The sequence below is a fragment of the Dromiciops gliroides genome, chromosome 5 (assembly GCF_019393635.1).
Source record: "Dromiciops gliroides isolate mDroGli1 chromosome 5, mDroGli1.pri, whole genome shotgun sequence".
NCBI classification, from domain to species: domain Eukaryota; kingdom Metazoa; phylum Chordata; class Mammalia; order Microbiotheria; family Microbiotheriidae; genus Dromiciops; species Dromiciops gliroides.
This window is the reverse complement of record NC_057865.1, coordinates 216,420,408-216,447,581: the sequence shown is the minus strand read 5'-3', so window position 1 is coordinate 216,447,581 and position 27,174 is coordinate 216,420,408. Positions and strand designations below refer to the sequence as shown.

The 27,174-nt window shown below is 43.9% G+C and overlaps 1 protein-coding gene across 1 annotated transcript; it reads right to left on the bottom strand.

Moving 5' to 3' along the window:
- Window positions 1–1,161: 1,161 nt before the first annotated feature.
- On the bottom strand, window positions 1,162–6,782 carry AQP6 (aquaporin 6). Its single transcript, XM_043967768.1, has 4 exons — window positions 6,073–6,782; window positions 4,406–4,564; window positions 3,940–4,020; window positions 1,162–3,223 (listed from the first exon to the last, which is right to left on the bottom strand). The coding sequence occupies exons 1-4, from the start codon at window positions 6,433–6,435 to the stop codon at window positions 3,026–3,028; spliced, it is 801 nt and encodes a 266-aa protein (XP_043823703.1). The 5' UTR covers window positions 6,436–6,782; the 3' UTR covers window positions 1,162–3,025.
- Window positions 6,783–27,174: the final 20,392 nt, after the last annotated feature.

Sequence of the window (27,174 nt, the reverse complement as noted above, 5' to 3'; positions counted from 1 at the left end):
GGGAGTTGCAAAGATGGAAGAAGGATGGGTTAAATCACCCATCCTTTTGGTCCTTTCTAATCTTGAATCCTGTGAAAATGAGCAATTTGTTAACTGCTAAGAGGAAGGTAAGTTACTGTTTACTTCACTGCAATTTCTGGATATGTCCAAATTTACACTTAAAAGCCTGTGAGCTATCTGCTGGTAATGATAAGGATTACAATTTTAAATATGTACTAAGTGATTAGGTCATCATTACTGCCCTTTGACTCCTTTTGTAACTCCCCTCCCCCCCACTTCCAAGTGAAGGATTTGGCTACCAGTGTTCCAGTTGCAGGGTGCCAGAGTGGTGGGCACCATAGAAATGATGAGGTGTGAGTCTTAGCACAGTTTATGGATTTGTCTGCTAATCCTTTCTCAAGGACCTCTTCAGGTCAGGAGTGAAGCAAGGAGCAGGAAGTCAAGACCACCATTTAATGAGAGGGGAGGAAACTTCTCTCCCCCCACCCTTTTCACTAAGAAGCCCTATGTCCCTTCTGCTCCTTCCTATTACCAACTATAATTGCATTCATGCCTGATAATAACCATTTAGTGAAGTCATTTTTCTAGCACTTAATTTTTTTTTCTTTTGATTATCGTTTCTCAGCAAGTCCTCCCCATTTTGCACTCTTGCTAAGCAAAACAAATCGGTGGATTGACTATGTTTGATATTGTATGTTTCATTCCTAACCCCTAGTCTTCCACCTCTACTGCTGAGAGGAAGAAAGGTGATTCCATAGGGTTTTTCAGAATTACCCACTATTTCCAGCCTTTCGGGGTATCTGGTTCTACTCTCATTCCTCAATTCATGATCTTTTCCACTATTTGTAGAGCTGTTTAAAGTGTGTGTGTGTGTGTGTGTGTGTGTGTGTGTGTGTGTGTGTGTGTGTGTGTGTGTGTGAGGGGGGTGGAGATATATGCAATCAGCTTTGATCTCCCAAGTTCCAGACTGAGATTTGTAATGGCCTATTGGACATCTCCAACTTAATGTCCTGTAAGGACCTGAAGTTCAATATGTTCAAGACAGATTTAGGATGAAAGATAGGTATAATGTAGCTAGACACCAAGAACACGACACAATCGGGGCACAAGGAGGGATGTTTTTTAATATTTATAAATGGCCATTTTTTTGGATGGCAGCAAATTTCACTTTATAGCATATAGTATTTGTGGCAAATAAAGCCATTTTACAAGTGAAAGCTTGAGGGAGTACCATTTTACAACTTACAAGATGCCACAAATAGTCTTGCCTGGCCCCAACCCAGACCTACTTCTGACTTCCCTTATCAATATACCCCATCACCCAGGAGATTATTCCTGGCTAGAATTTATTCTGGCTAGAATCTTCTAGGGGAGGTCAGTGACAGGCTATCTTTTTCCTACCCCGCCTTGAAATCCACTTCCACATCAGGACAGGACAGAAACACCTCTCCCTGAACAAGGGTCCCCGCCCCCCCCTCCAGATTTTCTTGGCCAGGGGCTCGTGTTTTTGACACACTGCCACTGGCCTGGGGCTCATCTTTGAATCTTGCTTTCTTTTAGCTCATAATGAACTAGTTACCAGATCCCGTCAGTTCCACATCCAAAATATCAAACATGAGTTTCTCTTCCCTTTGTCTTAGTACCATCCCTCATTACCACTTACCTAGATCATGGCAATATCTTCCTAACTGGTCCCTGTGGTCTCCATTCTCTCTTCCAATCCATTTTGTACATAGCTCTTGTCATCTTTCTGCCACCCCCTAATCCCCTCCGGCCTCAGACCAAGATTCCATCTCTGGCCCTGGGCCCTGGGCTTCTGACTGGGTAGAGTTTGCCATATGTAGCCTACCCCAGGCCCACCACATCGCTCCAATCCTGCCATATTCTTCCTGCCCCTCTTCCACCTATAGTTCTGAGAACAATAATCCAATCCACAGTCATTCCCGAAAGGAGCTGCCCCAAACGGGCCCATAACGATCCTTACCATGTTCGTGCTTTCCCAAACCAAATCACTCCCTCTTTTAGAATGTAAGCTTTTTGAGGACAGAGACTGTCTTGCTCTTTGTTCTGTATCCTCCAGCTAAGACACAGTGCCTAGCAAGAAGTAAGCCTTGGGAAATGCTTTTTTCTTTCATTCATTCATAGCTGCCCCAGGAATCTTGCCACATCTTTGCTCAAAACCTTTGCTATCTGTGTGATAATCTCAACTCCTTTATCATTCAAAGCACTCCTTAGTCTCATGCCACCCAACCTTTTTAACCTGCTTTTATACTATTCACCACAATATATACTCTAGATAAACTGGATTGCTTGTTTTTTCCTATCCATGGTCCCAGGCTTTTATGTAGACAGCCTTTATAGTTTGTACTTTAGTCCTGAAATACCATCTCTACCTATTGAATTTCTGCCCATCCTCTGTGCTCCAGTTCAAGTACTACCTTTTCCATATTTCCCTGATTCCTTTCCAAAAGTGGGGAGTAATCCACCCTCAAATCTCACATAGCCCTAGTACCTTTCCTATATTTTAGTTTTGTTCTATTCTGAATTATAGTTACCTCTTTTTTAAAAATCGTCTCTACTAGACTAAGCTTTTTTGAGAGTAGGAACTGGTATCTTACTGATCTTTTTAACTTCCCCATTGACTAGCACAAATACAAATTTGTTACAAGTCTGGGCCTCCCCCTGGGTTCTAGGTCAAGTGGTGGTGGTAAGTGGTCAGGGTTCCCTTGCTTCTCCCAGCCACTAAGAGATGAAGGTGATCCAGACTCACTCTGGAGCTTTATTCTGGCCAGAATTTTCTAGGAGGGTTAGTGACAACCTGTCTTCTCTTTTCCTTTTCCCTCAACCCTCCCCTTGAAACTCATTTTCACAACAAGGCAGGACACAAGCTCTCTCCCTAACCAAGGTGCCCCAGATTTCCTTGGCCAGCTGCTCACTGCTGCCACTCGCCCTAAACATTCTTGACTGACAATTCATACTCCTGTCCCTCCCGACGCTGCAGGGTACATACTAGGACATAAGGACTCTATACCAAGTTGGGTATCTCAACACCCCCTGAAATGGGCTCTGGGTCATTCTTTCGAGGCACCATCTCCTCAGGTTCTGTGGTGGTGCCTGTTAAAATGGCCAGCCTCTGAGCCAGAGTCTTGGTGTCTGGAAACAAGATGAAGTTGTAGATCAGAGATGCCAGGACAGCGCCTGTCAGTGGTCCCACCCAGAAGATCTGCAGGCACAAAGAAAAATGGATCCATAAGCCTTTGAGCCACCCAGAGACTGTGGATAGCTCTGAGCTCCCATCTCCTCTATTGTTGACCTGATCCTGAGCTCCCAACGATATTCAGGCAATCCTATAGGTGCAGGCAGGTGAGATACCCCTGTAGAGTCCAACACCTAGAGTAGAAAACTCAAGTGCCCCATTTTCTAGTCTAGTAAACTTTCTCCAAAGCCTCACCACATGAATAGTAGAGCCTTCCCTCAAGTGTAAGGATGAGGGGAGGGTGCCATTTTCCCTACTAATTCTTCCATCCTTCCCTCCAACTCTTCAGTAAAGAATTTAAGTTATGTTTCTGTATCTGGTTATTTTCTTTAAGTTTAGAAACCAGTCGTGGCTGGAGAAGCTGAATAAGGAAACAGCTAAGTGTCTGAGGCTATAAACCGGAGACAAAAACAGGCTCAACTACTTGTTTGTCTTCTCTACTTCCCAGCAGGCCCTGCCCAGGTCAGAGGGTTATCTTGGGGTTGGCCAACCAGGAAAGCCTGCCTAGGTTGGGGAACCTCTAGCTTTCCCCTTACATGACCAAGGAAGTGAGACAAGGTCTTTGTGTGCTTTGCTGCTTCCTTTCCATTTCCAGTATCCTAGTAAACCCCTGGGCTAGCTGAACTCCCTCCTCTTCTACTTGTCCTCACTGGGTCATTTGCCTCCCAGGCCCAGGATCTCACCCAATGGACAGAGAACTTGCCAACGATGACAGCTGGGCCAAAGGAGCGAGCTGGGTTCATGGAACAGCCAGTGAAATAGATCTGAGAGAAGACAAGGGGGGATTTGGAAGAAGAGTGAGATGAGCATCATAGGGGGCCAGACAGGAAAACCTGTCCACCCCGCACCCTCACCTCCTCCCTTGAAGGGGCAACTGGGCCATAAGTGTGGGTGCTACTGTCCCATCCCCAAATCATCTCTTGGTAGCAGAGGGGATTGTAGCTATTGGAAATTTGAGAGCAACTTGAGGAGGAAGGAGTTATTCCTGAGACTGCAATGGGATTTTCCTGGATCTCTCCAGTTTTCTGTCTCTCTAATCTGTCCTCCCACCCCCCACCCAGCCAAGGAAATCTAGTCTAAGGGTAGGAGGGCTTTCTCTCTCTTCCCCCTTCCTGTTTCCCTGCCCCCTTCAGCGGTAAATCACCTTACCCCAATTAGGTGGCCCAGAGCCACAGAGATCCCAATTATAGCAGCAGGAGAGCCTGGGGTCTGGCGGCTGTCAGTGGAAGCCAGGACACACAGCACCAGCTGTAAGGTCAGCACCAACTCCACGGCAACAGCCTGGCCTGAGGAAACGCTGCCCCGGACCTGGTGGACAAGGTGCCCAGGGCCCTTGTACACACACGTACTCCCCACGGCTGTGTGTCAATGCCCATATTTGTACACTGTACATATATGGTGGATCAAATGAGATGGGTGCTATCTCAGGTTACTACTTACCATCTCATGTATTGCTCTGAGGGTTCAGAGAAGTGAAAGCCCCAAGTATGGGGAGGAAATAGGAGAAAATATCACTCCACACTGTGATGTAGAAGGCTGAATAAAGACACAGGAGACAGGAGACAGGAGACTGAGGGCTTAGTCCTAGTTCTGTTCCTGAGCCTCAGTTTCCTCAGCTCTACAATGAAGATCATACTCTTAAAGTGGAAGGACTGGGGCAGCTAGGTGGCACAGTGGATAGAGCACCGGCCCTAGATTCAGGAGGACCTGACACTTATTAGCTGTGTGACCCTGGGCAAGTCACTTAACCCCAAGTGCCTCACTTTAAAAAAAAAAAGTGGAAAGACTAAAGTTGAATGGAACTTCATCCTTCTAAGGGAAGGTAGGATATAGTCATCCACCAACATACGTCTTACCACCTTCCCTAGTGTTTTACCACTTCCCCTCACCCCTAATCTGTCTACCAGGAACTCAGTTTCATTACCTTACAGAGAAGGCAACTAAGACCCAGAGAAGAGTAGAGGCTTCCTCAAAGTTATAGTTAATTCTTGTTGGAATTGGGATGAGAACTCTGCCTGCCTCATAGGCTTGTTCTGAGGATTAAATAAACCAGTGGCCATAAAAGTTCATTCTCTGTACAAATAGAAGGTGGATTTGTTCTCATCTCCATTCCCAATATACTCTGAGCCACCAAAGGTCCCAGTCTGGGTTTGGAGGAGCAAGGAAAGAGGGTAGATTCCAGATAAGTTGGAAACCTGAGTTTGGAGAGGTATATTAAGGGGAACTATAGTTGACAAAAGAAAGGATTGGGGGGTGGCAATAGGGAAGGAGAGAGGTTTGTATTGTGAGGGACATTGGGACAGACAGGAGGAAACAAGAATTGGGAAATAGGGTGGAAGGGGGAGAGAGATTAGAAGGGAAAGGAAAAGGTCCTATCAATATCCCTGGTCTCTTTGTCCCCTTTCTCTTCCCTTATGTTCTACTTCATGTTTCTCTTTAATAGAAATTCTCCCAGCCTCCCATCCTGTCCCTTCCTTTCCCCCAACCCCATGTCTTCCTCACTGTATTTCCCACAAGACTGACTTAGCCATTCCATTCAACAAATATTTACCTCTCTAGGCCTCAAGTTTCATTATCTGTAAAATGAGGTATTTGTATTAGATAACTTCTAAGATCCCTCTATAACTGAAATTCTTTTATCCTAGAATCATGATTGGCTCCCATGTTTTGATCTTTTTTCCCCTCCCTTATACCCATTAAATTTCCTGGATTGTTCCCCTCCCACCTCCCACCTCCTGCTGCTATCAATGTCTCAGGTCCCTTACTAATGTATATCCCCGTTCCTTATTCCCTCATTCCCTTGATTAGGCACCTACCACGTTCACTCCGAGGCTTCCTCGTATATCCCCTGGGGTGACTCCATAGAGCAGAGCAGCTCCCGCAATGGCCCCCGCCAGCTGAGCTACCACGTAGGCCATGGCCCTTGGCAGAGAAATATTGGAGCCCACCAGGAAAGCCAGGGTCACGGCTGGGTTGACATGGGCCCCACTCACCTTCCAGGTGACTTGAATGGCCATGGCTGTAGCCAGATTGAAAGTGATAGCCACTTGCAGCACAGAGGGCATTGCTGAGGGCCAACGCAAGGCCGAACCCACACCAAAGAACACGTAGAGCCCTGTTGCCAGGAACTCAGCAAACAGTGCCCGGCTAATCGCCGCCCAGAGCCTGCCGACCAACATCCTCACCCTGAGCAGATGGTCTGTGCCTGACTTCCTTTGCCTTAGTCCCTCTGTCTCACTTTCTCAGTCTCCTCACTCTCTTCTTTGCCTCCCACTCCCTTCACTGTATCTCTTTGTTTCTCTGTCTCCCACTCCCTTCACTGTATTTCTTTCTGTCTCTCACTTTCTTCACTGTATCTCTTTGTTTCTCTGTCTCACTTTCTTCACTGTATTTTTCTGTCTCCCACTCCCTTCACTGTATCTGTTTCTGTCTCTCACTTTCTTCACTGTTTCTCTTTGTCTCTTCTGCCTTCATCCAGTCTTTCTCTAGTTTTTCCTCTTTCTGTGTCTCTCCTGCTTGTTCTCTGTCCTGCTTGGCTTCTGATTTAGCCCTCTTCCTCTTCCTTGTTTTCTGTGTCTCACTGTCTGTCTTCCTTTGGATGAATGTTCTGGTCAGACTGGCTGGGAGCCGGGTGACCAGGCTTTTTGAGTGTGGGAAGTCAAGGGTGGTATTCACATAACTGCCCCTCCCCAATATGCTCACCTGATCCTGGGACCTGTGAGAATTACAGGTCACATCCAGAACACCCAAACCAAACCCAGCTCAAGGTTTTCTTAGACTCAACTTAATTGAACTCAGCTGGGTTTGGGGTCCTGCAGAGCAGAAAAGTCAGAGACTTAGAGAGGGCTCGGATGTGGAGGCTGAGCATGGGTAGAAAAGTATAGTAAATTCTGAGCATGCAATGTCTATGAAAATTATTATGCAAATCAATACTGTTTTCCGAACCAATTTTGTAGAACTGAAGGACTGGAGTGGGAGTGACCAGGAGGACGCCATCTAGGACACTTGGTTCAGGAGCTACCCCAGCATGGTTTCTATCCTTTCCCGATTCTTCTATCTGCTTGGATAAGAGAAATCTCTGGTACACCCTAGGACAGTGGTAGGAATACATACTGGAGGGAGAGGAGTTCTTCATCTCGAACTCTTGGCTTCCCTGAGTTCCTTCAAATTCCAGCTGAAGTAACAATGCTTGGCACACTGTAGGTGATTAATAAATGTTTATTGACTGTCTGAAGTTTGGAGGGGACATTGAAGGTCATGACTACTTCAAATCAAGTACTTTTCTCTGCCTAACCTTCCTTCCTCTTGGCATCCAGCCATGTCCAAACAGAATTATTATGGGTTTTTATCTCACTGGCAATGGGACAAGGTCCTTTACCCTCTGAGGTCAGGTGGGCAGTTCACTGCTCTTTATCCCACATCAATTGTCCCCACTCCCATTATCTCTAGTGTTTAACCAGCCCCATCACCCTCTGCAAAGTCCAGAGCCTTATTGCTGCCCATGGGATGGTAGCTAAGATGTCATTCTTGCTGCCCACATGTACATTTCTCCCTAGCCAGACTGGTTAGTTATACAATTGTTAAGTCTACAATTGTTGAAGTGTGTTTCCTGACTCCTCTCCTGATTGGTTGAGGAACTGAGCTTGTGATTGAAATTGGGAGAACATGGATAAGAGAATATGGCTAGGTAGAGCGCTGGCCCTAGATTCAGGAGGACCTGAGTTCAAATCCAGCCTCAGACACTTAACACTTACTAGTTATGTGACCCTGGGCAAGTCACTTAACCTCAATTGCCTCACCAAAAAAAGAGAGAGAGAGAGAGTATGGCTAGGAAGCTACCCCTTGGAGAAGATCTCTGTTTAAGGTTGAGGCAGTAAAACTCAGAAAAGTGGGAGACAGAGAGGAAATGATAGGAGAGAGAATTGAGGCATTCATGTGTAGAACTTGCTAGGAAAGTGGAGACCAAGTACTGGGCAGAGTAGGGAAGAGGGGGGAGGGAGAGAGAAAGAAAGAAAGAAAAAGGGGAGGGAAAGAGAGGCAGAGGAGAGAGGGAAAGGGGGGAGAGAGACAAAGAGACAGAGAGAGAGAACACACCTGTGAGCATGCAGAAGTATAGGTGTGTGGCCATGCATGTTCAAGATATACCTGAATCACTTAGGGATATATTTGGTCATTTGTGCATATGTGTCCTTGTACCTCTGAGTCTATGTGTATTTATAACTGCATGTAGCCATACTTAAGCACATATTTAATCACATTTGTGTGTATGACAAGTGAATATACACCCATTCTTTTTTTTTCCTTTTTTCTTTCTGTCTTTCCTTTTTATTGCAGGTCAATAAGGGTTAAGTGACTTGCCCAGGATCACACATCTAGTAAGTATTAAGTGTCTGAATCTGGATTTGAACTCAGGTCTTCCTGAATCCAGGGCCAGTGTTTTATCCACTGTACCACCTAGCTGCCCCATATACACACATTCTTTATTATATAAGTGCTTATAAGTTCCTAGAAGGGGTGTATGTCCATATGTGCTTGTGTGGGTGAATGTGGCCCTAGTGGTATGGATCTAAGTTTATATTTATAACTTGTGTGTGTATTGATTCCATTCCCTCTTGTCTTCTCTAGTAGATTGCCTCCACTTCTATCCACTTAGCACCTACACACACACTCCAAGTTTCTTCCATAATTAAAAACTTTTCACTGGATCCCCAACTTTCCCATTAGCTGTTATCCTCCCCCCTTTCCCAAACAAACTCCTCAGAAAAGCTGTCTATTCTTATTGCTTCCATTCCCTCTCCTCTCACTCTCTGCAATTTGGCTTCTGACTTCATCATTCAATGGAAACTGGTCTCTGCAAAGTTACCAATGATGCCAAATCTAATGACCTTTTCTCAATCCTTAGCCTTCCTTTACATATATATATACACACACACATATGTGTGCACACACACATATATGTATATGCATCCATATAAATATATCCCAATTACGTGTCTAAATTTGAAACATTCATTTTTGTTTTTGTTTTTTGTTTTTGTTTTTGCAGGGCAATGAGGGTTAAGTGACTTGTCCAGGGTCACACAGCTAGTTAAGTGTCAAGTGTCTGAGGCTGGATTTGAACTCAGGTCCTCCTGAATCCAAGGCCAGTGTTTTATCCACTGTGCCACCTAGCTGCCCCCAAAACATTCATTTTTAAAAATTTTGAGTTTCAAATTCTCTCCCTCCCGCCCTTCCTCCATCCACTGAGGTGGCAGGCAATACGACAATTGATTATACATGTGAAGGCAGGCAAAACATATTTTCATATTAGCAATGTTGCAGAAGAAACACACACACACACACACAAAATAAGAAGAAAGTGAAAAAAGTCTGCCTCAGTCTGCACTCAGTTCATCAGTTCTCTCTCTAGAGGTGGGTCCTCTGAAATTGTCTTGGATCACTGTCTTGATCAGAATCACTAATCCTTAGCCTTCTTGACCTCTGCAGCATGTGACACTTGGCCATTCTCCCATATACTCTTTCCTCGGGGTTTTTGCGACACTGCTCTTTCCTTTCCCTGTTTGATAGATCCTTTTCATCATCCATGTCATACCTTAGGGCCCTACTGTCCTGATTACCAGACATATTTTATTTAACTCTCTACTTCCAGGCCATTTTCTTTCCTCTCTCACCCCTCTTCTCCATCTCTCTTAGCCTTTCCACTCTTTTTGTTTGTTTGGTTGGTTTTTGGTTTTGATTTTGTTTTTCATTTTTTGTTTTTTGTTGTGTGGGGTGTTTTTTTTGCAGGGCAATGAGAGTTAAGTGACTTGCCCAGGGTCACACAGCTAGTAAGTGTCAAGTGTCTGAGGCCTGATTTGAACTCAGGTCCTCCTGAATCCAGGGCCAGTGCTTTATCCACTGAGCCCCCAGCTGCCCCCCCCCCATTATGGAACCATCTTCTAATCAATTCAGCCATTGTTCCTAGAAGGAGTTCATGAGTCTATCCTTCTGTTGTATTACTCATGGTCCCTTTGATTTTCAAGACCAAAACACCCCTCCCTATCTGTGTAATCTGCCCTTGTTAGAATAGTACTTAGAGCAGTGCTTAATGCATAGTAAGTACTTAATAAATGCTTTTTAAAATTCATTCTTTGATCCATTAAATATGAATATACTCTATTCAGCCTCTGTTCTGAACCCCCCCCACACTTCCCTTTTCTTTCTATATTTTCTCATTTGGGGATATCATCAGTTCCTAGGGTTTTAATGACCCTTTTTGAGCTGAATCTATTAAGATGAAAATCAGTGGGCATAAGTATAAAGTCTTGTTCTTAGGTACTGAAAACACTATCCGCTAATATAAGATGAAGGCCACAAGGATAGACAGCAGTTGTTCTGAAAAGGATCTGAGGGTCTCAAAGGATTGTAAAAGTTCAATAGTAGACAGCAGTATAATGGGGCAGCCAAAAAAGCTTATATAATCCTGGACTGCTTTAGGAGAGGCATGGCTTCCAAGGAACATGGAGGCGATCATCTCCCTGTGCTTTGTCCTTGACTGACCTCATGCATTATGTCCAGTTGATAAGTTGGAGAGAGTCCAGACAAGGGCCACACTGATGGTGAAGGTCCTTGTGTTCATGACTTGAGTATCAACTGAAGGACCTGGGCAAGGTTAGCTTAGAAAAGAGAAGACATAACAGCCATGTTAAAGTATCTGAAGAACCGTCATATGGTGGAGGGAACAAAATTAGGAGCAACAAGTGGAAATTTAGAGAAGCAAATTTAAACTTGATGTCAACTCCCCAACAACTGAGGCTGTCCCAAAATGGAAAGTCTTGCCTCTAGAGGTGGTGAATTTCCTCTCCACAGTGGTCTTCTTGGCTAAGCTGGATCACCAGCTGTATGAGATTTGGGGGGGGGGGGAGGCAATTGGGGTTAAGTGACTTGCCCAGGGTCACACAGCTAGTAAATGTCTGAGGCCAAATTTGAATGCAGGTCCTCCTGATTCCAGGGAGGGTGCTCTATCCACTGGGCCACCTTGCTGCCCCAGGGATAGCCTTCTGAAAAGTTTAGCCCATGTGGCTGCTGAGTTCTCTTCTAACTTTAAAATTCTGTTATCATGTGCATGACTCCAACATTGCTACTGAACTCTAGCCCTTCATCACAAACCAACGCAGACATTTCAAACTGGATGTTCCAGAGGTATCCCAAGTTCAACCTATCCAAAATAGAATTCATCTTTATTCTCAAATCTGTTTCTCTTCTGAATTTCCCTATTCCTATTGAGAGTACTACTATCCTTCCATACACATAGGATTGAAACCTCAGTGTTGCCTTTCCCTATCACTTACCCTCAGATAGATAATAGGTTGCCAAATCTCATTTATGTTTCCATAACATTTCTCAAATATGTCCCAATCTTTCCACTTAGGCCCACAACACCTTTTGCCAGCACTATTGCAATAGCCTGTTTCAAGTCCCTCTGCACTTATTTTCTTTTCCTTTGCTCCTTCCTTCCTTCCTTCCTTCCTTCCTTCCTTCCTTCCTTCCTTCCTTCCTTCCTTCCTTCCTTCCTTCCTTCCTTCCTTCCTTCCTTCCTTCCTTCCTTCCTTCCTTCCTTTCTTTCTTTCTTTCTTTCTTTCTTTCTTTCTTTCTTTCTTCTCTCTCTCTCTCTCTCTCTCTCTCTCTCTCTTTCTTCCTTCCTTCCTTCCTTCCTTCCTTCCTTCCTTCCTTCCTTCCTTCCTTCCTTCCTTCCTTCCTTCCTTCCTCCCTCCACCCCCCTCTGTCTCCCAATTGGCCTTAAGTGACTTGCTTAGGGTCACACAGCTAATATCTCTAGGCCTGGTGTTCTATCTGTTGCACCACCTAGCTGCTCCCCAAGTTTATTTTTTTTTCCTAAGTTAATTTTCTTAGAACTTATATATGACTGTTTTACCCTATCATTTTTTTTTGTCCCACATAATAAATTCTAGTGGCTTCCTATTATTATATCTAGGATCAACTCTAAATATGTCTGGTTGCTACAACCTGGCTCCTTTCTCCTCTACAAACTCTACAATCCAACCATATATCTTATTTGCTTTTCCTCCATGCCCCATCTCTCATCTTCTTGCCTTTGTATTGGCTATTTCCCATGCCTGGAATACTTTCCCTGCTCACAGAGGAGGCAGCTGGTGGCAAAGTGGATAGAATTCTGGGTCTGGAGTCTGGGAGATCTGAGTTCAAATCTGAATTCTGACTCTTACTGGCTGTGTGATGCTGGGTAATTAACATCTGTTTGCCTCAGTTTCCTCAACTGTAAAATGGAGACAAGAATAGCACCTACTGCTTAGGCTTGTTGTGAGGAGCAAATGAAATAATAATAGTAAAGCATTTAGCACAGTGCTTGGCACATAGTAGATGCTTAATAAATGCTTGTCCCCTTCCCCTTCTGCACGAAATTCCTTCAGTTGCTCTACCCTCCTTCCTAAAATTACTTTATATTTCTTTTTATATGGGAATGTAATTAGGATTGAGGGTGTCTTCAGTTTGGAACCTACTCCATAGGGTTGTTAAAGGACTGAACTTGGGCCCTAGGACCTTATTCTGGGGATCACAAGTTTTTGGTGTGGGCTATATAAAAAATGAATGACCAGACTTCTGGAGCGGAGCAAAGATGGTGGAGGAAAGGCAGTGAACTCTCAAACTCATGACACGATCACTCCAAAAAACATCCAAATAACACCATAGGAAAATGCCTAGAGCAGCAAAACTCACAGAAGAATGTGCTGAAATCATCTTCTAACCAAGAATGGCTTGGAAGGTTAGAAGGAGGGAGCTGCTGTGCTGATACAGGAGTCAAGCCCAACCCCACAGCCACCCTGACACAGATCCAGTCCCAGGAAGGCCTCACCAGAGAAGGAGACCCCCAGAGCCTCTGAATCAGCTGAAGCGCCAATGTCATCTAGAACTAAGCTCACAGTCTGGTGAGAGGACTGAGCCCTGGGCACGGGTGAGACTACAGGGATCTATGCTGGTGCTGAGGCAGAACTTGGATTTCTCACCCCTGCTGAGAACCAGGAGGTAGGCTTCAGTAGCAGTGGCTCAGGTTGGGGAGGGGCACAGGCTCATCAGAGCTAACAACCACGACACACAAAGCTGGTTGATTAGCAAGTTGGTCTGGAGTCATCTAGGACCAGGGAACAGGCCAGGTGAGTGAAGAACCTGATCCTCCTTAAATCATATCATCTGGTACTTATGCTTGGGATACTGCAGCTTGGAAACAGTGCCCCACTTTAAGGAGCTAAAAGTCAAGTAAAAGAAAGGCAAGATGAGCAGACAGAGAAAGGTGAGGACCATAGAAAGTTTCTTCAGTAACAAGGAAGACCAAGGGGCACCCTCAGAGGAAGATGTCAAGATCAGGGCCCCTATATCTAAAGCTTCCAAGAAAAGGACAAATTGGTCTCAGGCCATAGAGGTGCTCAAAAAGGACTTTGAAGATAAAGTTAGAGAGGTAGAGGAAAAAATGGAAAGAGAAATGAGGGTGATGCAGGAAAGACATGAGAAAAAAGTCAAAAGCTTAAAGTCAAATTGGCCAAATGGAAAAGGAGGTACAAAAGCTCTCTGATGAAAATAATTGCCTAAGAATGAGGATTGAACAAATGGAAGCCAGTGACTTTATGAGAAACCAAGACACAATAAAGCAAATCCAAATGAATAAAAAAATAGAGGGCAATGTGAAATATCTTCTGGGAAAAACTGCTGACCTAGAAAATAGGTCCAGGAGAGATAATTTGAAAATTATTGGTCTACCTGAAAACCATGATCAAGGAAAGAGCTTAGACACCATCTTCCAAGATATTCTCAGGGAAAATTGCCCTGAAATTCTAGAAGAAGCAGCTAAAATAGAAATTGAAAGAATCCACTGATCACCTCCAGAAAGAGATCACAAAAGGAAAACTCCTAGGAATATTATAGCCAAATTCCAGAACTCTCAGGTCAAAGAGAAAATATTGTAAGCTGCCCAAAAGAAAGAATTCAAGTACTGTGGAGCCCCAGTCAGAATAGCACAAGATCTAGCAGCTTCTACATTAAAGAACCAGAGGGCATGGGATATGATATTACAAAAGACAAAGGAAATGGGATTACAACCAAGAATCACCTACCCAGCAAAACTCAACATAATCTTTCAGCAGAAAAAATGGGACTTTAATGAAAAAGAAGACTTTCAGATACTTGTTATGAAAAGACCTGAACTGAATGGCAAATTTGACTTTCAAATACAAGACCCTAGAAAACCATAAAAAAATGGAGCTGGGGGACATACCTGGGGTCATACAGTGGGCAACTGTCTTGTGTCTGAGGCCAGGTTTTGGCTGGGATCCCCCTGGGTCCAGGGGTGATGCTTTGTCCACTGTGTCACCTAGCTAGGTGATGCCATCTTTAGAGTTAAATTGAGGGGTGAAGGGAATTCACTGGGGGAGGGGGAAGGGCAGAAGTGAAATCCTACATGAAAGAAACAGGAAAAGGCTTATGGAGTGAGGGAAGAGATGGGAGAGGAGTAGGGAAGTAAATGAATTTTACACTCATCCGAAAAGGCTCAAAGATCTTAAACTCATCAGAGCTACCTCAAGGAGGGACTAACAGACACACCTAACTGGGTGGAGTCATCTATTTAATCTAGGCAGTAAATGAGCCTAACACTCATCAGAATTGGCTTCAAAGACCTCAATCTCATTAGAATTGGCTCAAGGAGGGAATAATGTACACACTCAATTGGGTGGAGTAATCTCTCTAACCCTGCAGGAAAATAGGTGGGGAAGGGGATAAAGAGAGAGGGGCAAAAAAAGGAAGGGCAGAGTGGGGGAGGGGACAGACAGAAGCAAATCCCTTTTGAAGAGTGATAGGATGAAAGAAGATGGATAATAGAATAAATATCATGGGGAAGGGAATAGGATGGAAGGGAAACAGTTAATAGTAATCATGAAAAAGAGAAAAGGGGGAAAAATTGTACAAAAAATATTTATAGCAACTCTTGGTGGAGGCTAAGAATTGAGAATCAAGGGAATGTCCATCAATTGAGGAATGATGGAAAAAGCTGTGCTATATGGTTGTAGTGGAATGGTCTTGTGTGTGAGATTTAAAATTGGATATTAGATCATAAATCTCCCCTACTTAACCCTTCCCTTAATTCATCTCCCAGACTAGTAAATGGAAGAAGCTTCTGGTTTTCTAGATAGAGCCTTTATTGTATATAAGGTGTTGTTGATTAGAAGGATAGGAAAACAGAAATACAGTACAAATCGTCTTAAATCTAGGCTTAGTCTATATTCCTTATAAAAACTCACCAAACCGATTTAGGCCACCTTTGGAGTGAGTCAGACCGTCTGTGCCGCGCCGCCCGGAGTCCCGCCAAGCCGGCAAAAAAGGCTACTCCCGTTCTCTCCACCCCGGAAGTCAAAAAAACCCGGCAGGCAGTCTGACATGCGCAGCAGGCGGACTGTACCCGGCAGGCAGTCTGACATGCGCAGCAGGCGGACTGTTCATCTCCTCCCCAAAAGGGTGGTCCTTGAAAAACTGGCGTCTTTCAGTTATCCTAACCGACTGTTAAAAACTTTCATATTTTACCACATGTGCTACAGGAAATGACAAACAGGATGATCCCCAAAAAACCTTGAAAGACTAATGAACATCGATATATAGTGAAGTGAGCAGAGCTGGGAGGACATTGTGCATAGTGACAGCAGTATTGTTCAATGAGCAATTGTGAATGACTTAACTACTCTCAGCAGTGCAATGATCCAAGACAATCCCAAGGAACTAATGAGGAAGCTTACTATGCACCCCCATAGAAAGAACTGATAAAAAGAACACTTGTGGATTGTACATATATAACCTAGTTGTGATCTTGTGGAGGGGGGAGGAAAGGGAGGGAGAAAAATTTGGAACTCTAAATCTTATGAAAATGAATGTTAAAAACCACCCTTACATGTAACTGGAAAAAATAAAATTAATGTTTGTTGAAAGAAAAATGAATGACCACCAAGCAGTTAGAGCTACTCATCCAATAGACTTTCTTTTTTTTTCTTTTTTTTTTTTTTTAGTGAGGCAATTGGGGTTAAGTGACTTGCCCAGGGTCACACAGCTAGTAAGTGTGTTAAGTGTCTAAGGCTGGATTTGAACTCAGGTACTCCCAACTCCAGGGCCGGTACTCTATCCACTGCGCCACCTAGCTGCCCGAGTCCAATAGACTTTCAAGGGACAAATAACTATGCTCCTGTTCTGTTCCAAGTATATGGCTTGGGATTCAGGAAGCTTTGGTGGCCATGAATGCATGACAGTGAGATGTATACTTGTCTAGATGAGCTAGAGACTGAACTTCAATTTTCTGGATGCCTCTTCTGCTTTTTAACTTATAATTACTGTTATAATCCACTGGGAGACTGAAACTGAAGCTTCTCAGAACATAAAGACATTTTCAGGACTGCTAATCAAGTAATTTACATTTCACCTCATATTTGCAGTGTCTAAACAACTCCCTGGTACATGTCAGTAGACAGCCAGGCTTGGGCTTATCCTCTTGTTGGTAGCTACTTGTTATTGTTGTTACTGTTGTCTTTTTTTTTCTTTCTTTCTTTTTTTTTTTTTTTGAGGGGCAATGGGAGTTAAGTGACTTGCCCAGGGTCACACAGCTAGTAAGTGTCAAGTGTCTGAGGCCAGATTTGAACTCAGGTCCTCCTGAATCCAGGGCCAGTGCTTTATCCACTGTACCACCTAGCTGCCCTCAACTGTTGTCTTTTCTAAGAGTACTGGAGTAAATAGCTAGGGACTCATGCCCTGCCTCCATTCATTCATCTCTGACCTGCAGACCTCTCAATCTTACAAGGTAGCCTCCACACCTGGACACTATCTTGAAGTATGCTTTGGCTTAAAATTGGGAACAAAGACAATAGAAGAGGCCCAGTTACAGGTTCACCTAGTTAAGTTCACTTGATAGCAGCCACATGAGCATGATTGTCATGGTTCAGGGGTGGAGAAAGGTCAGCCTTTTCACCCATCTTTGAACATCTGAGAATTCTAAGACCTAGAGAGTCAAAGGAAGGAGAGGTTGGATCTGAATCTCTTATTTTAACTAATGCAACACCTGGACCCTCTGCTGCTTCCCTGAGGAGGAAGACCAAGGGGCCACTTGAGCTTTGCCATGTCATCCTAAAATGCAAGTCCTTTTAGCACTGGGTCACCACATGGTCAGAAGCAGGCCCCAAAGCTGTCACATGATTGGCCAGAACCAGGAAAGGTAACTCTGAGAATTGTCTATGTGGTGACCTCTGTAGGCCAATTTAGCCTCCAATGCATTTGGTGTTTGTTGTTGTTGATCCTTCATTCTCCAAGAGGACTGTGACATCGAGGTGATGTCATGACTTGCACTGAATTGGATTTAAGTGAGAGAGGGCTGTGCAAGTTTAACAACCTCACTCTCTCCTCCAGAGCCATCTGGGTCCAGTGGATATGCATGTATATACACACAGATACACAAATATGCATGCACACACACATACATGTGTATATATGTATATGTGTGTGCATATCTATCTCTATCTCTACATATATCTCTCTATCTATCTATTTATCTACATGACAGGAGATGGCCCTAGATGTTTGAAGCAATCAGGGTTAAGTGACTTGCCCAGGGTCACACACCTAATGTCTGAGGTGAGATTTTAACTCAGTTACTCTTGACTCCAGGGCCAGTGCTCTTATACACTGTGCCACCTAGCTGCCCCATCCAGTATGATAACATCTATTTAAAAAAACACACACTGTTCTTATGCCCAAAGGGCTATTAAAAACATGCATATACCCTTTGGCTCAGCAATACCACTGCTAGATCTTTATTCCAAAGAGGGGAAAAAAGGGAAAAGGGCCTATATGAACAAAAATGCTTACAGCAACTTTCTTCTAGTGGCAAAGAAATGGAAATCAAGGGGAAGCCCATGAATTGGGGAATGGCTGAACAAGTTATGGTATATGATTGTGATGGAATATTATTGTGTTATAAGAAATGACAATCAGGATGGTTTCAGAAAATCCTGGCAAGACTTACTTACATGAACTGATGCAAAGTGAAATGAGCAGAATCAGGAGAACATTGTACACAGTAACAGCAATATTGTATGATGATCAACTGTGAATGACTTATTCTCAGTAATACAATAATCCAAGACATTTCTGAAGAAATGCTATCCATCTCCAGAGAAAGAACTGATGGAGTCTGAATATAGATGGAAGCATACTTTTAAAAAAGTTTATTTTTCTCTGTGGTTTTTTTTTTTGGTCTATGTTTTCTTTGACAACATGACTAATAGGGAAATATTTTTTGCATGACTACACATTTATAACCCATATCAAATTGTTTGCCTTCTCAATGAAGGGGGAGGAAAGGAAGAGCATTTGGAACTCAAAATGTTAAAAAACAAATGTTGAAATTTGTTTTTACATGAAATTGGGGAAACTACTAAAATAATTAAGAAAAAAACACTATTCTTACTATTCTTAAATTTTTATCAATGTGTGTCCATTGTTGTGTAATTGTAGGCAAAAGTTCAGTCTGTGATAATGCTCCAATTTGAACAGTTTTGAAGACTCATAAAATGATGAAGAATAAAATGAGCAGACCAGGAAAATAATTTATATGACAACAACAACTATCAAGTTTGAAACCTGTGAAAATAATGATCAATACAATGATCACCCAGGATTCCAGAGTACTGAGTATAACACATTTTATCCACCACTTGAGAGGGATTTAGGGTATAGAATGAGATGTTTATATTTTTATTTTCAGCCAATGAATTTGTTTTGCCTGATTATACCTATTTGTTACAAGAAATTTGTTTTTCCTTTCTTCATTTCTCTCTCTCTCTCTCTCTCTCTCTCTCTCTCTCTCTCTCTCTCTCTCTCTCTCTCTCTCTCTCTCTGTGGGGCAATGAGGGTTAAGTGACTTGCCCAGGGTCACACAGCTAGTGTTGAGTGTCTGAGGTCAGATTTGAACTCAAGTCCTCCTGAATCCAGGGCCGGTGCTTTATCCACTGCTCCACCTAGCTGCCCCCTATCTCTATCTCTTTAAAAATAAAATGGGGTAGGTGCTAGGAGGGAGAGAAAATAGATTTCTGCTAATTAAAAAAACAACTCTAAAATAGAAAGGTGAGGGAGCAGCTAGATGACGCAGTGGATAAAGAACTGGCCTTGGATTCAGGAGGACCTGAGTTTAAATCCAGCCTCAGACACTCGACACTAACTGTGTGACCCTGGGCAAGTCACTTTAACCCTCATTGTCCCGCAAAACAACAACAACAACAACAACAAAAATAAAATAGAAAGGTGAGGGACAGGTGTTATAGATATGAAATGTTACATACACTTTCAGAGATATTATTGCTGTTTAGTTGTTTCAGTCATGACCCCCTCTGGGGTTTTACTGCAAAGATACTGGAGTGGTTTGCCACATCCTTCTCCAGCTCATTTAACAGATGAGGAAACTGAGGCAGACAGTGACTCGCCCAGAGTCACACAGGTAATAAGTGTGTGAGGCCAGATTGGAACTCATGAAGATGAGCCTTCCTGGTTCCACCTAGCTGTCCCTATTATATTATTAGTTTAACTTCGTTGTTTTATTTTGTTACAAGAGAGCTCTCGAAGAATAGGGGTAATCTTGAAATGTCCGCAATGTAAAAACACATTTCAAGAATGAATAGAATGGTCAAAGCATTTATTAAGCACCTGCTGTGTACACAGCAAGTGCTAAGTGCTGAGAATGCATAAAGGAAGGTAAGACAGTTCCTGATCTCAAGAAACTCACATTCTAGTGGAGGAGACAACGTATATGAAATGTTTCACTGGCAAGTCAGATGGACAGATCTCATGGTCCTTAGGGTGCAACTGCCAAGCAGAGGGCAATGCCTCATATCTGTTTCTGATGTGGAACCTTTTGACAGTGCCAAAGGCTTTAGTGGCTACAACTTCCTTTTCTGAGTAGGTATGACTTTAGCACCTTCAGGAGCGGTGGCCAGGCTCACCTCCACAGACGTTGCTTCCCAAGATGATGGTTCTGTACTGGAAGCACAGCTTTTCCCAAGTTCTTGGGTTCAAGGTCCTGGGCTGTCTCCATCTAGTTCTGAGGGGAGATGGTCGTCAAGATGGTGTGAAGAGTGCAGCTAGGTAGTGCAGTGGATAAAGCACTGGCCCTAGATTCAGGAGGACCTGAGTTCAAATCCAGCCTCAGACACTTGACACTTACTAGCTGTGTGACCCTGGGCAAGTCACTTAACCCCCATTGTCCCCCACACACACAAAAAACCCCAAAACAAGATGTTGTGAAGGAATTTGATTTGCCTGGTGCATTGCACCTCCCATCTCTCCTTCAGAAGGCTCTGCTGCTTTAACTAGATTGGTTTGCCTTCTTGGTTTTGGCAATTGCTGGGGATGAGTGGCCCCTTCTCCACAGGAATTGCTTAGCTGGATGATGACTATGGGGGCCAGGCTGGAAGCTGGGCCACTTGGGGTGGGGGTAGAGTGGAGAAGGTGCCATTCCCAGGACTCCTAGGTGTATCTGCTAGCTAGTGGCAGTAGCTGCAGGTGATAAAGAAGGTCAAAAATGCTCCAATTCTTGTATACTTGTTGGTTGAATTGATATTCTAAGGTCTGAGTTTGTGGTACAAGAATTTGTCATTTGCTAGTTTAAGAAAGCTTCTGATGTATGTCTTTTGAGGTATTCTGTAGGTGCTAAATTTTTGCAGCCTACAGTAATGTGCTTCATAGATTCTATCACTTCCTGGTGAAAACTCCACTGATCACTGAATCAGGGTCCCTTAGGGATAATCTTTACATGATGTGTAAACGTGCATGTGAAAGTGTGTGTATGTGTTCAGATGAGTTCCAGAGGACATCTGCGTAGGAGGACTTCTATGTGTGAGTTTGTATTAGATGCTAGGAGGCGTGTGATCTCCTGAGTGGTACATCACCACCCCCTGCTGGTGTTAAGGCCCCTCTTCACCATCTTTTAGCCTAGAACTGATTCTTCATCTATCCTACTCCCCCCTCCTTCTCCTCCCTATACCTCCACATCACTCCCAGAAGCCCTGCAAGATCCCATTTCTGCCAAAAGAAACATTTTTCAAGTAAATGGCTCCCCTTGGGTCCCTTCATCCCCATTCCTGCCCACCCTCATCCTGTATATATTGAGTGAAGCCCAGAAATGAGAGAAGGTTTGACTAGGGGACTAATAATCATGATGATGAGGAGGAGAGCTAGCATTTCTATAGAGTTTAAGATCTGCAAAAGGTTTTACATTTGTCTTCACGATCCTGTGAAGTGGGTGCTCCATTATTCCAGTTTTTCAGATTAAGAAACTAAGATTGAGGGGGCAGCTAGGTGGTGCAGTGGATAAAGCACCAGCCCTGGATTCAGGAGGACCTGAGTTCAAATTTGACCTCAGACCCTTGACACTTACTAGCTGTGTGACCCTGGGCAAGTCACTTAACCCTCATTGCCCAGCAAAAAAACCAAACAACCAAAAAAAAAAATCCCTAAATTTGAGAGAAGCAGTTAAATTGATAGAGCCTCGGACCTAGTCAGAAAGACCTGAGTTCAAATTTGACCTGTGGCACTTCCTAGCTAAGTAACTCTGGGCAAATCACTTGACCTCTTTCTGTCCCAGTTTTCTCATCTGTATGATCGGGAGATTGATAGCACCTCCACCCCAGTGTTGCTGTGAGGTTAAAATGAGATAATATTGTAATATTTGCTTAAAATGCTAGCTGTTATTATTAATGATTTGCTCAAGATCAAACAAATAGGCAGGATTTGAACTCGAGTTTTACTGACTCTAGGTCCAACTGCACCATTTAACCCCCAGGAGTCATCATGGAGTGGGATGGAAGGAAGAACTATGTTTGAGCCAAGGCTTTGCTATTTACTCCCCCCGGGGTGAGGGATCTAATAGGTAAGCTCTAATGCCCCTCCCAGGCAGGGATGTGCTAGAGTCAGCTGCTTTCCTGAGCATGTCGTTAAATTTTCAGTGTGAGCATTTTGGCAAACATTACAAATCGGGGCTTGATTTATTGTTCTGTTGATTGTTCAGAGAAAATGTGTAATGTAGCTGACACTGAAAAGCGTGTGGTGCAGGACATTTTTACTTTCTGGAGAGCTGGTTATTAAACATTTACCAACACCCCATTGCTTCCAACTTTAAATCTGAACCCTGTGAGTTGGCCCCCAAACAGCCCCTGACCTGGCATAGCCTGGCAGCTATGACAGATCATTCAATGGACAAGATCGACATCTGCTGGCCAGAATACACATAAACACACACAGGCATGAAATGTAAGGGATTCCTTTGTATTTTCAACGAGAAAGGAATTTAAAGAATGAGTCCAATCTCCTCATTTGACAGAGAAGGAAACTGAGGCCCAGAGAGATGAAGTGATTTACTCATGGTTATAAGCTAAGTAGAAGAGCTGTGAGTCCAACCCACTTCCCCTGGCCCCCAATTCAGTGTTCTATCTCATTGTTCAGTGTTCTATCTATTCAGTATTCTTTTATTTTGCACTATCTTCAAAATAGCCCCACAGGGGCAGCTAGGTGGTGCAGTGGATAGAGCACCGGCTCTGGATTCAGGAGGACCTGAATTCAAATTTGGCCTCAGACACTTGACACATACCAGCTGTGTGACCCTGGGCAAGTCACTTAGCCCTTATTGCCCTGCCAAAGAAAAAAATTGTTTTAAATAGCCCCACAAAGTAGGCAGGGAAGGTGTTATTACCCCCATTTAACAGATGAGGAAAATAAAATGAAAAGAGAGGGACTGGAAGAGACAAATGCCTTTCCTACCTTCCTTACACCAGCATAGTCAGCAGTCTATCCCACCCTCTTCCCTCTTTCTACTCCGGTTGCTAACGTTTCCACACTTCCTCCTTCCCCTCACTCCCCAATCAAAAACTGGGGCAAAGGACAGTGAGATCACGATGCACCAAGTATCTGTGTCAAGGGTCTGGGAAAAAAAAAATCAAGGCTCAGACATTCCCTTGTCTCTAAGTTAGAATTGACCTTCCAATAACCAGTCAGATAGCCAGCAGGTTCCACTTTGAAAGCTCTCAGCAGAACTGCTGTGCAGGTTTCCCTCACTCATAAGCTGGTCCCTTCTTTTCCCTCTTCACTGTCATCACTAGCTTTTCTTTATTTAGGATGGCACAATGGAAATAGCTCTCAATCAGGAATCAGAGGGCCTTGATTTTAAGTGCAACCTCATAAGAATCATTTAACTCGTAGGAGCTTCTGTTCCTCATCTATACGTGACCCAGGTGTAGGCTGTGGGTGTACTTGGTGCAAATACCATGTGAAATTTTGGAGCTGCAGGCTTCCGAGCAGCCTACGCCAGCTTGTGTCCTCCTACCTTATGTAACTTTACAGAAAGACTTCTTAGTAATTAATCATCAAGGGAGTAGAATATTTCCCCACCACCACCATCAGATGGCACTATACCCAAGCCACCAACCCAGTGGTCTTGTCAAGGTCTCTCTGACTCAGGAGCAGAAGATTCCTTTTCATGCACACGTTCAACCCCCCTCCACCAAACTGCATGTTTTCAAATTACTGGTCAAGAAAGAAACCTTGTGTGAATTCTAGGCTAAGGATTGACTTAAAATATTGTTGAGGATTATTAAATTAGAAAAACCTATAATAAGTTTGTATAATAGATCTTGACCTGCCCCCTGCCTCCCTCCTTCCCATACATACCTGGGAAATTTTCTAGCTCAATCTGGATATATTTGTAGACTTTATTTATATTTATGTGTATTCATATTACATAGACATCTGTAGTCACACAGCTTATTTATTTATTTTGTGAGGCAATTGGGGTTAAGTGACTTGCCCAGGGTCACACAGCTAGTAAGTGTCAGGTGTCTGAGGCCAGATTTGAACTCAGGTCCTCCTGAATCCAGGGCCGGTGCTTTATCCACTGCGCCACCTAGCTGCCCCTCACACAGCTTATTTATTTAACACAAAGACAAAAGGGGAAAATAGTTTTTAGAATTCATACATGTTATAGAAACTCCTTTCAAACCCACAGGAAAGGGAAATGGTGTCCACCAGGAGATAAGACTGGGTTCCCAGTTTCCCAGGCAGCAGATGAATTTTTCAAAAGTTTTCTGTTTCTCCCTGTCTCTTGGACTTAGCTCTCTGTATTGGCCTGTCTGGCTACTCTCCAGACCTAGGATACCTTACTGCACCTTGGTCTCTACTTCAGTTTACAATCCAACCTCAGCCACTGCCCCCAGGACATACTTCAATAGTAATCACAATTCATAGCAACCACTTGTTAGCCCTCTCCATTCTCCCTCCCTTTGAAGTTCAGTCTCAAGCACCAAAGCCCTAAAAACCTGCAGTGTGTGTGTGTGTGTGTGTGTGTGTGTGTGTACACATTTCTCTCATTCTCTTATTCTCTCTCTCCTCCATGTACAGGATGGCTTGGCAGGAAGGCTTTCTAAAGGGCAAAGAAAGAGTTTTCACTACCCATCTCCTATCCACAAAAATTTTTTGTCAGGAGCGTGTGCTTTCTTTCTTTTGGTGGTGGTGGTGGGCGGGAAGGGAACGATGAGGGTTAAGTGACTTGCCCAGGATCACACAGCTAGTAAGTATCAAATGCCTGAGGCAGGATTTGAACTCAGGTCCTCCTGAATCCAGGGCTGGTGCTTTATCCATTGCGCCACCATAGCTGCCCCTCTGGAGCACATGCTTTCTTGAGGCAGCAGCACCTCACCATTCTGAAGCAAAGCATTATCCTGCCCAGAGCAGGATTTTGATTCAGTCCCAGGGCCATGGCTATCAGTACTCTCTTCCCCAAACTCCCATCAACCCAGGCCCTGGAGCAGGAGGGAGGATAAGAGGGTATGAGACCTAGTTGTATGTTAAACAAGGGGTTTGGGCTGTGTGACTGTTACAGTCCTTTCCATCTCTAGGTCTATGATCTTATGATTCTGTCCTGAGTCTATGATTGAAGCCTAAACTATTACTGAGATTGAACATAAGTGCTTCCTCTCCTCTATATCAGGTCTTACCCCATCCAGGTTTTACTATTTTTAGCTTTGTTGGGATAGGGGGAGCTAGGCTGGGATCTCATTTTCTTCCTGGCCCTCTGTTGGGGGCCTTTCCATATCCCCCCCCCCCCAGCCCCCTACCATTAACGCACATGAATTAAAGTCTTTATCACTTTGTGTCACTCCCTTCCCGTAGTTAAGGAAATAGGCTGGCTGCCCCAGGGTTAACCTGTGTTTGAGCTGCTTGATGAGGGACTCACTTCCTCACTTCACTCACTGCCAAGTTACATAGACCAAAGTGCTCTAAGTGGCCCTTCAGCATGGACCTGGTTAGAGATGGAAAGACTCTAAGAGGCTGAATGAGAAACTAGGAGGGACAAAGAAACTTAAACAGAGAGGCACAGAGAGACAGACACACAGAAAGAGAAACAGAGACAGAGAAAGAGAAATCAAAGAGGCAGAGAAAGATAGAGAAACCAGAGAGGCAGAGAGACAAAGATAGACAAAGAAGCAGACAGACATAGACAAAGATGAAGAGACTGAAATAAGGCACAGAGAAACAGTATCAAGGACAGGCTGGGTCAAACCCACCCCCACCCCACCCCCACAAACCAACAAGGAGACATTAGGACAATGACAGAAAAAAAAAGCCATAGAAACATTAAGAGACACAAAGAGAGGAAACTGAGGGAAGCAATCAGAAGTGGATACTTATAACAACTAGAGATGGGGAGAGCCTCCCCCAACAGTTAAACCCAAAAAACAGGCAATTGCAGGGAGCGTCTCTTATTCCTGGGAGCTATGTCATTCCTTAGGCATCTCAAGGGGCTGCGTAAGTTGAAGACTACCTGCTCTTTGACTGCCCAGCCCTGGCACACCCTACAGCTAATGCCATGTCCTTTAGAAAGTGGCAAACTTGAAATGGCTTTGAACCCAACCCTCCCACCCCCGATGAACTCAGTGATATTATGAGTTGGGGGTGGAAAAGGGAACAACCAGGAAATTCTGAAATCTTCTCTTTACATGCCTCCTAATTGTATTCCTATTTGTCTTTTTGGTCTGTCTCTATTTCTATGTCTGTCCTTTTGTCCCTGTCTGCCTCAATGTCACAGTTTTCTCTGGGCCTTTGCATATCTTGAATTTTTTCCTGTATTAGTCTATTTAATTTATCTACCTCTTAATACTCTTGGTCTTTAGTTTTGCTGTCTGAAAAATTATCAGAGTCAGCTGCTGGTGCAATAGATAGCATGCTGGGTCTGGAGTCAGGAAGACCTGAGTTCAAATCCAGCATCAGGCACTAATTAGCTATTTGACCCTTGGCAGGTAACTTAACCCCTGATTGCCTAAGTTTCTTCAACTGTAAAAATGGGGATAATAATAGGGCCTATCTCACAGGGTTTCTGTGAGAAGCAAATGAGATATTTGTAAAACACTTAGTGCAGTGCCTGGCACATAGTAGTATACTATATAGGGACTAAGGTTGTAACCTAAAATAGGTCAATTTAGGGAAAGAGTGGTTTTGGTCTCTTTTGGGGGGGGGCAGGGCAATGAGGGTTAAGTGACTTGCCCAGGGTCACACAGCTAGTAAGTATCAAATGTCTGAGGTCCAATTTGAACTCAGGTCCTCCTGAATCCTGGGCGGATGCTCTATCCACTGCACCACCTAGCTGCCCTGCAGTAGGTACTATATAAATGCTTATTTTCTTCCTCCTTCCTTATCTGTCCAAAAGGAGATATTTTGTCCTTTCCCTCTCAGGGAAAATGGCCTTAAATAGGGAAAGATGGAGGAGGCAGATCAGGATTATTAATGATTTATTGGGGGATGGAACAGCCCTCCCCCAAATACCAACCTACCCTTTGGCCTAA